Genomic DNA, 17,126 nt, shown 5'->3' on the forward strand with positions numbered 1-17,126 from the left:
TAATTAGAATATCATCAAAAAGTTTATTTATTTCACTAATTCCATTCAAAAAGTGAAACTTGCATATTATATTCATTCATTACACATACAGACTGATATATTTCAAATGTTTATTTCTTTTAATTTTGATGATCATAACTGACAACTAAGGAAAATCCCAAATTCAGTATCTCAGAGAATTAGAATATTACTTAAGACCAATACAAAGAAAGGATTTTTAGAAATCTTGGCCAACTGAAAAGTATGAACATGAAAAGTATGAGCATGTACAGCACTCAATACTTAGTTGGGGCTCCTTTTGCCTGAATTACTGCAGCAATGCGGCGTGGCATGGAGTCGATCAGTCTGTGGCACTGCTCGGGTGTTATGAGAACCCAGGTTGCTCTGATAGTGGCCTTCAGCTCTTCTGCATTGTTGGGTCTGGCATATCGCATCTTCCTCTTCACAATACCCCATAGATTTTCTATGGGATTAAGGTCAGGCGAGTTTGCTGGCCAATTAAGAACAGGGATACCATGGTCCTTAAGTTGGTCAGCAGCAGGAAGCATGAAGTGCTCTAAAACTTCCTGGTATACGGCTGCGTTGACCTTGGACCTCAGAAAACATAGTGGACCAACACCAGCAGATGACATGGCACCCCAAACCATCAGTGACTGTGGAAACTTTACATGGACCTCAAGCAACGTGGATTGTGTGCCTCTCCTCTCTGATTTCCAAAGGAAATGCAAAATTTACTTTTATCAGAGAACATAACTTTGGACCACTCAGCAGCAGTCCAGTCCTTTTTGTCTTTAGCCCAGGCGAGACTCTTTGTGAATCTCCCCCACATTTTTGAATGGGTTTTGTTTCACAATCCTCTCCAGGGTGCGGTTATCCCTATTGCTTGTACACTTTTTTTTCTACTATATCTTTTCCTTCCTTTCGCCTATCTATTAATGTGCTTGGACACAGAGCTCTGTGAACAGCCAGCCTCTTTTGCAATGACCTTTTGTGTCTTGCCCTCCTTGTGCAAGGTGTCAATGGTCGTCATGCGCAGAACTAGACTGAGAAACAATTTAAGGCCTTTGCAGGTGTTTTGAGTTAATTAGCTGATTTGGATGTTGCACCAGATGTCTTCAATATTTAACCTTTTCACAATATTCTATATATTATTATAATTTTCTTTAATTATTATAATTATAATATTATAATTTTCTGAGATATTGAATTTGGGATTTTCCTTAGTTGTCAGTTATAATCTAGCCTGGATGCCAGCCTAATTTAGCCCCACCCACAGCATTTTAACTCGGGCAGTTCGGTCTAGACTTGATCCATAGAGAAGTAATTATGCCCGAACAGAAACTGTTCGGACCAATGAAATTGTCAGGGCGGGCTTTAGATGATGATGGACAGATGATAAACAGTAACGTAATCATCCACTAGGGATGAAACGGTATGGAAATTTAACATCACGATTATAGTGACCCAAATTATCACGGTTAGCAATATTATCACGGTTTTGTTCAAACGAGATTAAAGTGTTCAAAAAGAACAGATGCACACACTTAAAACATTTCAACAAGTTTTATATTTGAAATTCAACAAACAACAAATAACTAAAGCAGCTCTATGCACTTTTTTAAGCTAGATTCTGTGGGATTTCCTTCCTTAATGGCCGACGTCAATAGCAACGCATAACCCATAAATAATAATAATTTGTCATACATATAATCTCTAATATTATCTCTGTAAATATATTCTCAAGCAATATTCTCATCAGTGTTCAGCAATGATGCATTAAAATCTAGCATATTTTGTGTTAGAGCCCAAACAGTATCCTAGTGAAATAATGCATATCCATATTTCCAAATGATTTGACAGTTTATTTTATTAATTATCAAAATGTGTGCATCATACCTGACACCTAAATGATCACTTTACAGTCAGTTTTATGACTGTCATTTTCTCTTCGAATGCTATTGAAGTCAGAAACGTGTATAACGTTACCAATGTTGTATGTAACTTTAGAGACGGTCCCTAAATTCGCCAGCGTTATGCCAGTCATATCAGATGCGCTGTGGTTCTGCTGTGTTTGTTTTAAACCATTTTCGCTGATGAAATAGAACAAAAACAGTCAACCTCTGTATGATGAATGAATCTCCTGCATACATCGCACGTTTATCTCTGCTTTGAGTGTATATTTCAGCGAGTGAGAGCGGTGCGAACATAACTCCGGCTAATCTGAATGCCTCTGATTATGAGACATTGCATTCATAAACTCAATAGAAACACGTGTGAGTGGTTATAATGCGCAACGCGATTATAACAGATGGCTTTTGAGAAGACTATAATAAGTTCAACAGCCAGAGTGACTAGTGTGCAGCCAAAATAACGTTACACCCGCAAATGGCGGTTGTTAATGTCAAGCCCTGATTATTATCCCTTAAATGTCACTCTAGTCTTGTCTGAATTTGTTTGTTCGCTTCACGTTATTATTTTTTTTGAGGGAACCAGGATGATGTGAACTTTCAGGGTGGCCTACAGAAATACATCATCACAGCAGCACTCTATAGTGACCAGTTACTGAACCTAAGATTATACACGTTCATGCAAATTGTACCTAAAACTTAGCATTGAATAAAGATGTTAATGGACATGTTACGTTATATTATTTTATCTACCCACTTGTATTGCTATATGAATATTTAGATATTGGAATTGTATTTAGATATTGGAATGATCTGCTTTTTAAGTTGAATTTGGCCTTTATTAGAGTAGGTCAGTAACAGGATCTCAAGGATGCCCCACTTAACAGATAGAGCTGTCCTGGATCCAGATTTAGTGTTTAACCCCTAGGAGTCTGAGCTGTTTTGGGGCCCTTTAGAAGTTTTGACATGCTCTGACATTTGTGTTTTTTCAGTTGCTTATAAACACATTAATGGCAAAAGTGTAATTACACTGTATTCAGCACAAACTGGGCTACTGTAATATATGAGCAACATGTATGTACATGCTTGTATTTTTGAGAGAAAAATGTTTATGCATGGTTTTTGAGAAAACAAAAAAAATTGTTTTAAAATTAAGGCCTCAAAACACACAATAGATATGTGTCCACTAGGGGTGTGCCATATCATACCGTCCACGATAATACTGGTATACATTTTTACATGACAAAAAAAGTGTCATATCGCAATATCAATGATATAGCAATGCGATGGCGTATGGTGCATTTACGTTCCGACCGCCACCACACACGGTAATAGAGCTTTTGTTTCATTTTTTGCCGCTCCAGTCTGAAAGACTGAGAGGAAATGAAACAACGTTTAAGTATTTATTTATTTTTTTTTAAACTAAAAGATTCGGGGCTTTTGACAAAACATTCGGGGATTAAGCCCAATTAGCCACCCCCCCCCCCCCCCGCCCCCCGCTCCGCCCCTGCATGAGAGGACAAAAGAACATAATAGTCTGCATAATGAATGAGCTTCAGGTACCTATGTGACTGAGAGCAGCAGGACAAAGGACATATTATATATATTATTATATATATATTATACTTATCTAGTAAATGCATCTTGATTTAAGAATGTTTAAATATTTAGACTAGAAACAAGACAAAAATTACTAAGAGCATTTAAAAAAAAAAAATGTTTGTACTATTTTAGTTTTGTTTTTGAAAGTAGTCTCATGCTAAAAAAATTAATAATTAAAATTAAGATACAATTTATACAAAATGAAATTCACTGTAAATAAAGGAATTCTCTTTCTACAAAAGAAAAAAAAATAACTTTCTACAAAACAAAACTCCAGAATCATTTATTTAGAATGTAGTCAACAAAGGCCTATTATATTTTAAATGATCAAAAGATTTGACTACACTGCAAAAAATGCTCTTCTTATTTAGTTGAAAATTGTACTTATCTAGTAAATGCATCTTGATTTAAGAATGTTTAAATATTTAGACTAGAAACAAGACACAAATTACTAAGAAGAGCATTTTCTCTACATTTTGTAAAATTTTTTGTTTTTGAAAGTAGTCTCATGCTAAAACAATTAATAATAAATAATTAAAATTAAGATACAATTTATATAAAACAAAATTCACTTTAAAGAAAGCAATTCACTTTCTACAAAACAAAAAAATTCACTTTCTACAAAAAACTCGATAAAACAAGCTTTGATATTAAATAAAAAAAATAACATTAGGCTATAATATTTAAATATCAATATGAAGAAAAATACGTTTGACTGGTACTATATTTATAACATCTGAGCAGACATTTGTGAATAAAAGCTTTATTGCTGTGACAATAGGCTCTTTTACAATAAACACATTATAATCTGTCCAAAACAGGCCACATAAAACTTGTCTAAACAGTCTTGCGTGTATGACATGCAGCAGGATTCATATTTAAACGGTCTTTGTGCGTTTAATGTTCACAGATGCTAACAGAATAAATTTTACAGAATAAAGCCTACCTTACAATCAGCCCTGAATCCGTTGCTTTAAGAAATGAACAGCTTTTCATGAGGAGAATTATTGCTCAAGGCGTCTCAAAACGTAACGTTACAGTGCTTCACTTGATGTGTTTGTATGAGTTGATGTGTGGGCGTCGACTCTGGATTGTCAGTATTTGAATCTGAAAGAGCGCGTGGGCGTGGTCGCATTAGCGGATAATGAAGTGGCTTGCGAAAGACTGACATCTATCACTTTTCAACCAGATTACATAAACACAGCATATTTGTTTTCGATTTGGTTTACGTTGTTTAAAACCTGACATTTCAGCGTTTCTGTAGACATATGTCTCATGTTTGTGAGACAAGTATTCACTAAGCTTTTCTGAAGACTATCTGAATGAAGGTCTTTGAGAGAGGCTGCAGATCGCGCATCATGTTTGTTTTCTTTATTTTGCAAAAAACAAAACATTCAGTTTTTATTGTGACTGTACAAAAAAAAGAAAGAAACTTAACAGATTACAATGATGTATAACACTTGCCTGAATGATAAAAAAATGACAGAGTTATTTGAGTCTCTTTGGCACAGAAAAAAAGAGAGCCGATTGCACCGGTGCGACCGCCGACTCGACTGTTTCTGCTGTACTTTTATGATTTTGATAATCAAATTTTATAAAATATTTCCAGAAAATTATATATTTTTTAGGAATAATTTAAACCGTTTTAAAAAATAAATAAAAACAGTGTCTTGGACGTTAGATTTAAATTACTTCAGTAAATCCAAATCTGATGTTCCAAAACTAGACATACTGAAATACCCAAAGCATGTCTATGAATTGCATTCAGATGTACATCAGGTCATATATCTTAACTCTTCTTGATACACAGGCCCTCTCCCAAATGGAAGCCTAAGCCCTCGCAATCTTCCTCCGAGTCCACACTTTCATGACGTGATGTCGCTTTAACTTTTTGGTAGAAGTTTGCTGCGGAGCGAGGGCACAAAGGGGGAGCTCACAAGCAACCTTCTGAAACCTAAAATGACAAATGGGACACCCCACGGTCTTGTGGACTTACTGAACATGAGCATGCATTGGCCATTGTAAGTTCATAAGACTGCGAGTGCACATGAAATGTGCCATTTAGGACCGGGCATCAGAGGTCACAGTTTTTTTTTTTTTTTTTTTGCGATGTCATTCTGTGAAGAAAATTTTTGCATTATTTTTTGCTCCGATTAGGAGGGGCATTGATATTTGTGCTTGTGTTTTCAAATTATAGGTGTGTGATATGTTTTGATTATGATAATATTGTAATTGTTGATTCATCAATGTAGAAGCTGACACTATTGAGTATCTTAAAATGCCTTGAGATTTACATTACATTCGCTGTGTAATGTAACCTTCTGGAATGCAGTTAGAATGCCCCCCCCCCCCCCCCCAAATCAATATATGGGGCAAAAATTCCCAGTAAGAGTGTCTTATTCTTCTATATGGTATACTAAAGCAATATCACACTTGGCAAGCATGCTGTTTTTCAAAATTTCCTGAGCGTGATGATTATCTGCACTAGGGCTGTAATCAACCAAAGAAAATCTTGGTCGACTGAAGTCCTGAAATTTTCGACTAAAAACGACTAAAAACGACTAAAAATGACGTTAGGGGAAAAAAAAAGTTAAATGAATTAGCTGTGCACTGTGCGCAGTACTTGGTAGCCTTGTTGTCTGCCTAAACGAATTATAAATAAACATAAAAAACTAGTAGGCTATTTGCAGTATATTAAATCGTTTTTGACCTAATTATTTTGCACTGAAATGAGTCTGACACACGAGTCTGTCGGCTCTGACAGCGTTGCATCACGTGCACCTGCGCAATATCATAGCCTATGATTTCCGGAAATATAGTACTACAGTGAGGAAAATAAGTATTTGTACACCCTGCTATTTTGCAAGTTCTCCCACTTAGAAATCATGGAGGGGTCTGAAATTGTCATCGTAGGTGCATGTCCACTGTGAGAGACATAATCTAAAAAAAAAAAATCCAGAAATCACAATGTATGATTTTTTAACTATTTATTTGTATGATACAGCTGCAAATAAGTATTTGAACACCTGAGAAAATCAATGTTAATATTTGGTACAGTAGCCTTTGTTTGCAAGTACAGAGGTCAAACGTTTCCTGTAGTTTTTCACCAGGTTTGCACACACTGCAGGAGGGATTTTGGCCCACTCCTCCACACAGATCTTCTCTAGATCAGTCAGGTTTCTGGCCTGTCGCTGAGAAACACGGAGTTTGAGCTCCCTCCAATGATTCTCTATTGGGTTTAGGTCTGGAGACTGGCAAGGCCATGCCAGAACCTTGATATGCTTCTAACAGAGCCACTCCTTGGTTATCCTGGCTGTGTGCTTCGGGTCATTGTCATGTTGGAAGACCCAGCCTCGACCCATCTTCAATGCTCTTACTGAGGGAAGGAGGTTGTTCCCCAAAATCTCGCAATACATGGCCCCGGTCATCCTCTCCTTAATACAGTGCAGTCGCCCTGTCCCATGTACAGAAAAACACCCCCAAAGCATGATGCTACCACCCCCATGCTTCACAGTAGGGATGGTGTTCTTGGGATGGTACTCATCATTCTTCTTCCTCCAAACACGTTTAGTGGAATTATGACCAAAAAGTTCTATTTTGGTCTCATCTGACCACATGACTTTCTCCCATGACTCCTCTGGATCATCTAAATGGTCATTGGCAAAATTAAGACGGGCCTGGACATGTGCTGGTTTAAGCAGGGGAACCTTCCGTGCCATGCATGATTTCAAACCATGACGTCTTAGTGTATTACCAACAGTATCCTTGGAAACGGTGGTCCCAGCTCTTTTCAGGTCATTGACCAGCTCCTCCCGTGTAGTTCTGGGCTGATTTCTCACCTTTCTTAGGATCATTGAGACCCCACGAGGTGAGATCTTGCATGGAGCCCCAGTCCGAGGGAGATTGACAGTCATGTTTAGCTTCTTCCATTTTCTAATGATTGCTCCAACAGTGGACCTTTTTTCACCAAGCTGCTTGGCAATTTCCCCGTAGCCCTTTCCAGCCTTGTGGAGGTGTACAATTTTGTCTCTTGTCCCTTTGGTCTTGGCCATGTTAGTAGTTGGATTCTTACTGATTGTATGGGGTGGACAGGTGTCTTTATGCAGCTAACGACCTCAAACAGGTGCATCTAATTTATGATAATAAATGGAGTGGAGGTGGACATTTTAAAGGCAGACTAACAGGTCTTTGAGGGTCAGAATTCTAATTGATAGACAGGTGTTCAAATACTTATTTGCAGCTGTATCATACAAACAAATAGTTAAAAAATCATACATTGTCATTTCTGGATGTTTTTTTTTTTTTAGATTATGTCTCTCACAGTGGACATGCACCTACGATGACAATTTCAGACCCCTCCATGATTTCTAAGTGGGAGAACTTGCAAAATAGCAGGGTGTTCAAATACTTCTTTTCCTCACTGTATGTGGTCAACTAGTGATATCATCACAATAACTTTTGAGGATATGCAGCATAATTTAGACAATTGTTTTTGTCATATGTATTATAATAACTGACGGACACTATCATTTCAGCCGCTCTGTGTAGCTCGAACATGAGCTCAGCTCAGCTTCGTGGCTGAGACACGAATAGAATATTAACTTAAAGCTTTTACTCTTAAACACAAAAGGCACGTCCACTTTAATAAAAAAGGAATATTTATTAAACAAGCCAGATCGAGAGCAGAAAAAACGCTCTCACAATTAAATGGTAAATGGACTGCATTTATATAGCGCTTTTAACAGACCAATGGCCATCCAAAGCGATTTACACATTGCCTCACATTCACCCATTCACACACCGACGGCGGTGTGTGCCATGCAAGGCCCCATCCAGCTCATCGGGAGCAGCTGGGGTTAGGTGTCTTGCTCATGGACACCTCGACACTTGGTCAGGAGGAACCGGGGATCGAACCACCAACCTTCCGGTTTGTAGACAACCTACATGAACCACTGAGCCACTGCTGCCCCATATAAAAAAATAAAAAATAATATACAGTAAACTAGCCTACCGGTACTTCAATCTGTCTTTCTTCTCCAGTGGGTTGGGCTAATCCAAAATAAGTGAAAACAATGGGGTGTTCTGAAGACAGACTGTTACCTGTGAAACAGGGGTGCTCTGAAAACACCCCCATCAGCAATTAGTGCTTTCCACCTGATGAAATGAACGCGGCAAAACTGACAGTACCGATCCACTTTTGCGGCACGACTGAAGCTAGGTGTTGTGATGCTTCCCCTCATGTGTATGTTGATGGGCGTTCCTCAAGTTTACCGCTATGGGCGTGCGTTTGAGCCAGCGGGGAATGAAAAACAAAGGACCAGCGAGAGACTTGGGCACGCCCATAGCGGTAAACTTGAGGAACGCCCATCAACATACACATGAGGGGAAGCGTCACAACACCACGCTTCAGTCGTGCCGCAAAAGTGGATCTGTACTGTCATTAAATGAATGTGGCGCGGCAAAACTAATTAAATGAACGCGGCAAAAAATCGACCAATCAGATTTTTGGTCGAGCCAGAACGTATAGACTAATAATCGACTAATCGACTGGGAGATTACAGCCCTAATCTGCACAATTGCAAAAGTTTTTAATTTTATACAACAGTTCCTTAAACAAGAAGTTAATATTGTAAGAGTTACTTTTTAGACACAAAAAATGTCTGTTTTGGCTCTGTTGTCAACAAAAATAGCTTGTGTTTTGTTTCTGAATGAATCAATGTTTTTTAACGAATCAGTGATTTGAATGATGATGTGCTTGACTTTAAGAGGCGCTGATCGGTGTACAGTGCCATCCAGAAAGTATTCACAGCGCTTTACTTCTTTCACATTTTATGTTACAGCCTTATTCCAAAAAGGATTAAACTCATTATTTTCCTCAAAATTCAACTTTGTGGCGTTTTAATAATAGTTTATTAGGTGATGAGAAATTTAGAGACATTTTTAAGTTTTTTTGGAATGATTTTAGAACCATGAAGTCTGGTTTCCAGTCTTTGCAGCAATGGTGGGACTTTGGTAAAACGCAAATCAAACAGTTGTGTCGGCAGTATACTTTCAATATCACTAAAGGCCAATTTATACTTCTGCGTCGAGTGCACGCAGAGGGTACGGCGTACCCTACGCATAGACGCATTGGATACGCCGTACCCTACGCCGTAGCCTGACGCGCACCTCTCCAAAAATGTAACAACGCGTCAATTCTACGCGGACCGCAAGCGCTGTGATTGGTCTGCCAGAACCCTTCCCTCAGGTCAATAAATAAATACAAAATCTGCGATAGGAGTGTGTGTGTGTGTCCAGAAATTGGATGATAGTTCCTTACGTCTGCTATAACACACTATTTTGCAGTCCAGCGATTCTTTATGGTAGTAAATAAATACATAGATCCGCTGAGTATAGTTTATTTATTTTCTCATTAAAACCAAAGATGTTAATCAGTAATTGTATATCAAGAACAGGGACACATTAGGGTATATTTCGTGAATGAAGTCTCCGCAACAACAATCGCTTGCTGAGCCACCGCTGCTGAAAACAGCGGCCACGAGCTCCGCATGGTTTCACAAATGCATTCCAGCGCCAGATCGCCTTATTTAACTTTACTAATCAACTAGAGATGCTTAATTTGTATTAGATACAACAACTCAAGCTGCAAGAAAAGCCGCTCTCTCACTGCTGCTGATATTCCGACATGAATGTACAGATTCTACACATCAAGCTGCTTCTTCTTCGGCTGTTGTCTTGATTACACCAACATGCCCGAGGACACTGCCTTCTAGCGTCTGCATGTGGAATTGCACATTGACGCAGACAACAGCGCAGAAGTATAAATGCTCACGACGGCGTCGGCTACGCGCGTAGCCTACGGCGTACACTACGGCGTACACTCGACGCAGAAGTATAAATGGGCCTTAAAGACTTAACTCGTCCAATGATTGATTTAGAAGTAGGCATAAATAAACTTCAAGAATCTGTTGATATTGTGCAGAATCAAGCTTATTGAAATTTTAGATAAAAAAAAAGAAAAAAATGGCTGGTTTGATAGATCTGAAATCACAGGGGGCTCTGATCAGATCAATGTTTCAGAATATAGAGTGGATGGATATATCTTCAAAGGTTTTTTTTTATTTGGAAAAGAAAAATGGTCAAAAGAGTTGCATATATGCCCTCCGTTCAAAAGATGGTGTACTCTTGTCGGATAATGTAGAGATTCGCAAGAGAGCGGTATAATTTTATAAAGAGCTGTACAGTAGTGACATTAACGGGTCAAGTAATAATGTGTTCATTGAAGGTTTCCTCAAGTGTCTGAAGAAGGCAATACCGAACTTTGCAGAGCGAAGACCTTAGAAGAGCTACAAAAAGCTCTTCGAAGTATGGAAAGTGGCAGAGCACCAGGTATAGATGGCCAATCTATAGACTTTTATATGTCTTTTTGGCCAGAAATGGGTGCAGATCTGCTTGCAGTGATCAATGAAAATCTGGACAGTAGCAAGTTGCCACTGAGCTGCCGTAGAGCAGTCCTCACGCTTTTGCCAAAGAAAGGAGACCTCAGTGACATTAAAAACATGAGGCCTGTGTCATTGCTGTGCAGCGATGATAAAATTGTATCTAAAGCGCTAGCTATAAGATTGAGAAAAGTTTTGGAGGAGGTCATCCACCCTGATCAGACTTACTGTGTACCAGGCAGACAAATTATTGATTATATTTATTTTATTAGAGATGTTTTAGATGTTGGTAAGCTCTTAAATGTAGATTTTGGATTAATATCAATAGATCAAGAAAAAGCATTCGATCGAGTTGAACATAGTTATTTATGGGATCTTTTAGAGGCTTTTGGCTTTGAAAAGGGTTTTATTGATAAAATAAGAGTTGTGTACTGTGATGTTGAAAGCATACTGAAGGTAAATGGTGACTTATGTGCCCCCTTTAAGGTTTTAGAGGCATCAGATAAGGGTGTGCTCTTTCTGGTATGCTATATATCTTAACAATTGAACCACTGTTAAGAAAATGTAGAGCTGATTTAAATGGTGTTGCTATACCAAATTATGAAGTTGTTTTTAAATGATCAGCTTATGCTGATGATATTGTTATTTTTATTAAGGAACAAAGAGATGTGAATAAGATGTCTAAGATTTTAAGTGATTTTATGGTTGTCTCGTCTGCAAAAGTAAATTGGAAAAAAAGTGAGGACATTTTAATTGGGAAATGGCCTCAAGGACAACCTGTTCTTCCAGCTGGTTTAAATTGGAATAAAGATGGTTTTAAATATTTAGGTGTATACCTGGGGAATGATGTAATAGTGAGTAATTGAAAAGATTGAACAATTTTAAAGAATGGAAGAAAAGATTACGGGGCGTTTAAATAAATGGAAATTTTTAATATCTAAGATGTCGTATAGAGGATGCGTGTTAATAATTAACAATCTAGCAGCTTCTACTCTCTGGCATTGGTTAGCTTGTATTGACCCTCCACAGATATTAATGAGAGAAATTCAATCTGTATTGGACAATTTTTTTGGGGATAATTTGCATTGGATTCCACAAAGTGTTCTTTTTTTGTCCAAAGATGAAGGGGGTCTGATTAACTTACAGAGTAGAGCTGCAGCTTTTTGAATAAAATCTGTACAAAGATTTCTCAATAGTTCAAATGAAAATGGGAATTTGGCAGCTTGTATCATTTTGAGGAATTTTGAAAGTGTAGGTTTTGACAAATCTTTATTTTTGATGAACCCTTAAAGGATGAATTTTTCCAAGTTACCCATTTTTTTTATTGTAATTTATTTAAAGTGTGGTCACTCTTTAATGTGACAAGGACTGAGAATACATCCTCCTTGTATTGGACTTTACAGGAACCCTTGATTTATGGCTCACGTATTGATGTGTTGAATGAAGGCTCTCTCCCTGCCTTGACGGAACTGCTTATTAATTATGTCACTACAATTGGAACTTTAATTCAAGTAGCTGGGTTGGACCTTTCAAACACAAAGCAATGGCTGGAAAATTGATGGTGAAATCAGTACGAACAACAACTCAGCTGTTGTGTAAGTGGAAAGAGACCATTACAGAATAGGAGTTTAAATTGTTAAGTGACTTTGGAAAAGACTTGATTCAGCCAAAGAATGATGTTTTTCCAAATTTGATTTTAGCACCTGATTTTGGGATGTGTAATGTTTTTTTTTTAAATGTTAGAATTTAATTTTATTAGGAAAAGAGAAAGTATCAGGAAAAGAAATGTATAAATGTTGTATAAAAGTGGTTAACAAAAATAATCTTGATGATAAAATTAATACACCATGGCGTAATGTGTTGCACTTGAGTGAGAATGTAAGACCTGAATGGGGAGCACTTTATAAGTCACCATTACATAAAAAAACAGGGGACTTGCAATGGATAATTGTAAAGGTAATGCTTTTGTTTCAAAGATAAACAGAGAGGTAAATCAGAATTGTCCTTTTTGTTTAGAAAAAGAAACAGTTTTTCATACTTTCATGAATTGTACAAGGTTAAGACCATTATTTTTAATTTTACAAAATGTAGAATCTAAAATTTTGATTGATTTCCGATATTACAAAACAAAAGGAAATATTTTGTTTTTTGAAACAATATGGTGTAATTTTTATTTGGTGTTAGTGTCATTTTAATGTTACAAAATTGTTGTGCAAATTTATTTTTAAAATTCAAATTCTCTATCTCTCTCTCGATTCTGTAGCTCAAACTTGAAGATCGATCTATTGTGCCTAGAGACTTTGTCCGGCGAATGAATTCAAATGTAAGTTGTATTTTTATCACTTGTATTTAAAGGCAAATGTACAGAATAATACAGAAAAAAATGTCTAGGATGCTTTGACTTTACTAGAATGTCTAGAACTACTAAAAGTCATGTTATGTATGTAAAAAGGATTGTAGTGTAGACATCTTCAAATGTTTTTTTAGACAAAGTGTAGCCTTTATGATGACACTATCAGTACTTGAAGGTGTGGTAAATAATTTGTTTTTTGAATCCTGCAGGATAAACAGTGTGGAATTGTGACTAACATAAACACAGAATGTGCAGTGAAACTTGTAGGAACCAACTGTGTTCTATATCCTGTAAATAGCAAAGACCTGCTGCATGTCTGGGTGAGTTTCTGTACCTATTAAAAATGTTATAAAAATTTCAACAGGTGTTGAAAAAACTGAAGAAATATTTATGTTAATAAAAATTAAAATGGGACTTTGTAAATGTGCACTACTACAGTATTAACTAAATAGATTTTTTTCAATATGGTAAACAGGGAAGCTTGTGTATGCATTGTGTGCTTCACGCCCTAAAACAAACCTCCTTAGTTCTCTTGCTCTATGCATGTTTGAGCTTTTGTGCTTACCATATGTGATGAGCTCTAATTTCTATGCATGTGTCAATAATATTTTAGATGCAAATTAAAGCCTAAATTCAATTTGTTATCTTGGTAAAGGGAGGTTGCACAATGCCCTAAATGAAGGGAATGCTAATAATTGTGTTAGTTAAAGGAAAAATTATTTCTTTGTCATACCATTTGTCAGAACATTGTCATAATTCTACTTAAACTCAATAACTAATAGTAATTTCCTAACTAACTATGTATCTGTGTTTTGTACCTGTCTACAGTCATTTATGTATGGTGACTACATTGTATATGATTTCTGGCTTGGAAAGGTGTATGATCTCAGCATCCAAATCGTTGTGAAGCTTTCCAACGGTGCACGGTAATGTGATCACAATATCTTATTATTTCATGTCAATGTGGGTCATGCAGTATGATGCTGAACATGTTAAACCTTCTTGTTCAAGCGCAACTCCGTAGCAGAGAAGAAAGAATGCTACATAATTTGATAAGACTTTTTAGGATTTGATCTGTACTGAAGTGTTTAATACAATTCATTTTTTCCCTGTAGATGTTCTATGAGTGAGGAAGATGGCGCAAAACTCTATGATATTTACCCTCACATCAGTGATGTGGTAGGTTCCAAGAATGTTTGTGTTTATGTTGAATGTTTTGTGTCTGCATTATCAATTATGTGGTCTTGTGTATATATGATATAGTGATTAGTGTTGGGTCCAAGTCCACCTTTGTTGAGTTGAAATCCTTAACCAATCAAATTCAAGTCCAAACGGGGCCGAGTTGGACTTAAGTCCGAGTCCTTAACATCCAAGTCCAAGTCAAGTCCGGCTGAGACCAGAAGACTTTAAATGATTTTAAATTGCTATTGACCTTTCACAAAGACCCGCCACTCTGAGTTACTGTTGCTACGTCCAACAAGCCATGCCGTTCTCACACAGTGAAAAATACATTGCAGAGCAAAGAGGACACCTAATGACAACGCGCCAACAGATAGAGCAGGTTACTTTTGGTATGAAACAAAGTCTCAGCTTTCAAATTTGGTTATTTTTAAGAAATTCAAACAATAAATAGTTTTGTGGCTCTTTAATGTGTAGTGCCTCAGGTAAAACAGCACCAGAACCTATAATTTCTTCTAGTTATAGCATGAATTAAACATGAATGAACATCAAAAAGACGTCAATACACACTATTATTTAAGTTTAAGTCCACCGACTTGTTCAAGTTCCGGTCTACTAAGTCTCCTGGCTGGTTTGTTTGTTGGATAAAAATGGCAGATATCTGCGTTATGATTGATCAATCAAACTCCGGCGAAAGGTCAACTGTAAACTCAACACTGAGGCCTTGAATGGCAAGAGGAGAACTGGCACCCAAACTGAGCCTGGTTTATCGCAAGGTTTATTATTCTCCATTATGCCACCTGATGGAGTTTTGGTTCCTTGCCACTGTCGCCTTTGGCTTGGCTTGCTCAGTTGGGGAAACAAAATTTTCAAATAAATATCCAAATAAATTTAATTACTAAACTAAATTAAATGCATCAACTAAATTACTGATCTGCCCACATTGTCACTGTATGATAATTGAAATGAGCTATATGACATCACCATTTTCTCCAGAGCGGCTGTATAGCCGAATAAAATTCTGTTGCATTATTTTCCTGTTTAACACTGTGAAGCTGATTTGAAGCAATCTTCATTGTTTAAATCGCTATATAAATAAAGTGGCTTGACTTGACTTGAATGAATATTTTAACCTTTACAAAAAGATTGCAATGTGCAGTTGCATAAGTGATAAGTTTACCTACACAATACAGAACCTGCAAGGTAATTCCCAAAGAAGGCAACACAATGCATTAAGAACCAGGGGTAAACTTTTGAACATGATGATATCGATGTAAATATCTTATTTGGCCTCTGAAGGGCAGTACTAAATGAAAAAAATGTATATATATTCATAATAATAATATTAAAGCTACACTGTGTGATATTTTCCCCCATCTAGTGGTGAAAAGGTATATGACCATCCAGTGAATTTTAGTTTCTGTTCCTCTCAATTCGATTTCGTTTCAACTCCTACGGTGGCCGATTTAGTCCAAGATTAACATGGCTTCCAGTTCGACCTCGTCCACATTCGACACGGTGCCTGTGGAATATTCTGTGCGCAGTGGGATGGTTGGAACTCAACTGGCCTAATTATTCGGCTAGAAAGAACTGCAGCTAATCCAGAGTGAACTTTGATGATAGTAATCTTTATTCAGTCATCCAATTGCAAGGCATAAACAGGTTTGCGTGGATCTGTACATAAATGTGGTTTCTGTGAGAGAACAAATAAGGATGGTAAATATACATACACAGTTAAGAACTGTATAACTATACTTATAATTTACATTTGTATAATGTAACCGTAAACCAGAGCTTATTGTACCATATATAGGCGCTAAATGCAGCTGCATTAAAAGGAGCGGAGCTGCCGCTGCTGCTGCTAACAAGCGGTGTCCGGTTACAAAAGTGTGTGCGCCGCTTTAACGTTAGCACTGCAGTGCGCTCTGTATAACAATTGTTAATATGCCGATCAGACCTGATACATATTTCCATCAACATACATTACAAGCAAATATTTTCTATAAACGAATAAACATTGTTGATAACAAAATAACTGAATGATTATTCAAATAGGTGAGCATTACGCTATTGTATGTTGACACAAAAATACTTCTGAGGTGACATCAACTGAATTAATATAACATTAATATAACGCGATAACACACTCTGAAACACATCTACAATGACAATAACTATTATTAATTACGGAGTTATTAACGCACAGAAATACCACACAAGGAAAAACAGACTTTTGAGGAATAAACAAGCCAGGAAAACTCCGTATAACTCTGTTATTGGACGCTGCTGAGATGAAAACTCTCTGCACATGCACCAGACAAGTCTGAACAAGTTGACGCGCACATGCGCGAGACAGAGAATTTTGTACAGTGCCATAGAGTATTAAAACCGGTTAAAACGCGAAAGGCGAAGCTTGAATTTACGGGTATGTCCCTCTTTGGCTAATGTACTTTCAAGATGGAGGAGCAACATGGCGACCACCGTTAGATCCCATTACCTTATGTATTTTCAATGGCATATTATAAACTTACGAGAATACTTTATTACTTGAAAGAAGTAAATATACATTAATGAGCACATATATTTTTGAAAGAACTAAGTGTTTTTAGCTAAGAATAGACTAAAAAAGTTACACAGTGTAGCTTT

At 37.1% G+C, this 17,126-nt stretch overlaps 1 protein-coding gene across 1 annotated transcript in view; it reads left to right on the forward strand.

Moving 5' to 3' along the window:
* ube2o (ubiquitin-conjugating enzyme E2O) overlaps nt 1–17,126 on the forward strand; it is a 324,768-nt gene that overhangs the window by 286,513 nt on the left and 21,129 nt on the right. Inside the window, exons 19-22 of the mRNA XM_079840703.1 lie at nt 13,212–13,271; nt 13,511–13,621; nt 14,130–14,227; nt 14,417–14,480. Of these exons, the coding sequence (XP_079696829.1) occupies nt 13,212–13,271; nt 13,511–13,621; nt 14,130–14,227; nt 14,417–14,480 (333 nt within the window). The remainder of the gene's footprint in view (nt 1–13,211; nt 13,272–13,510; nt 13,622–14,129; nt 14,228–14,416; nt 14,481–17,126) is intronic.

Source organism: Gobio gobio, assembly GCF_949357685.1.
Source record: "Gobio gobio genome assembly, chromosome: 17".
Classification (NCBI taxonomy): Eukaryota; Metazoa; Chordata; class Actinopteri; order Cypriniformes; family Gobionidae; genus Gobio; species Gobio gobio.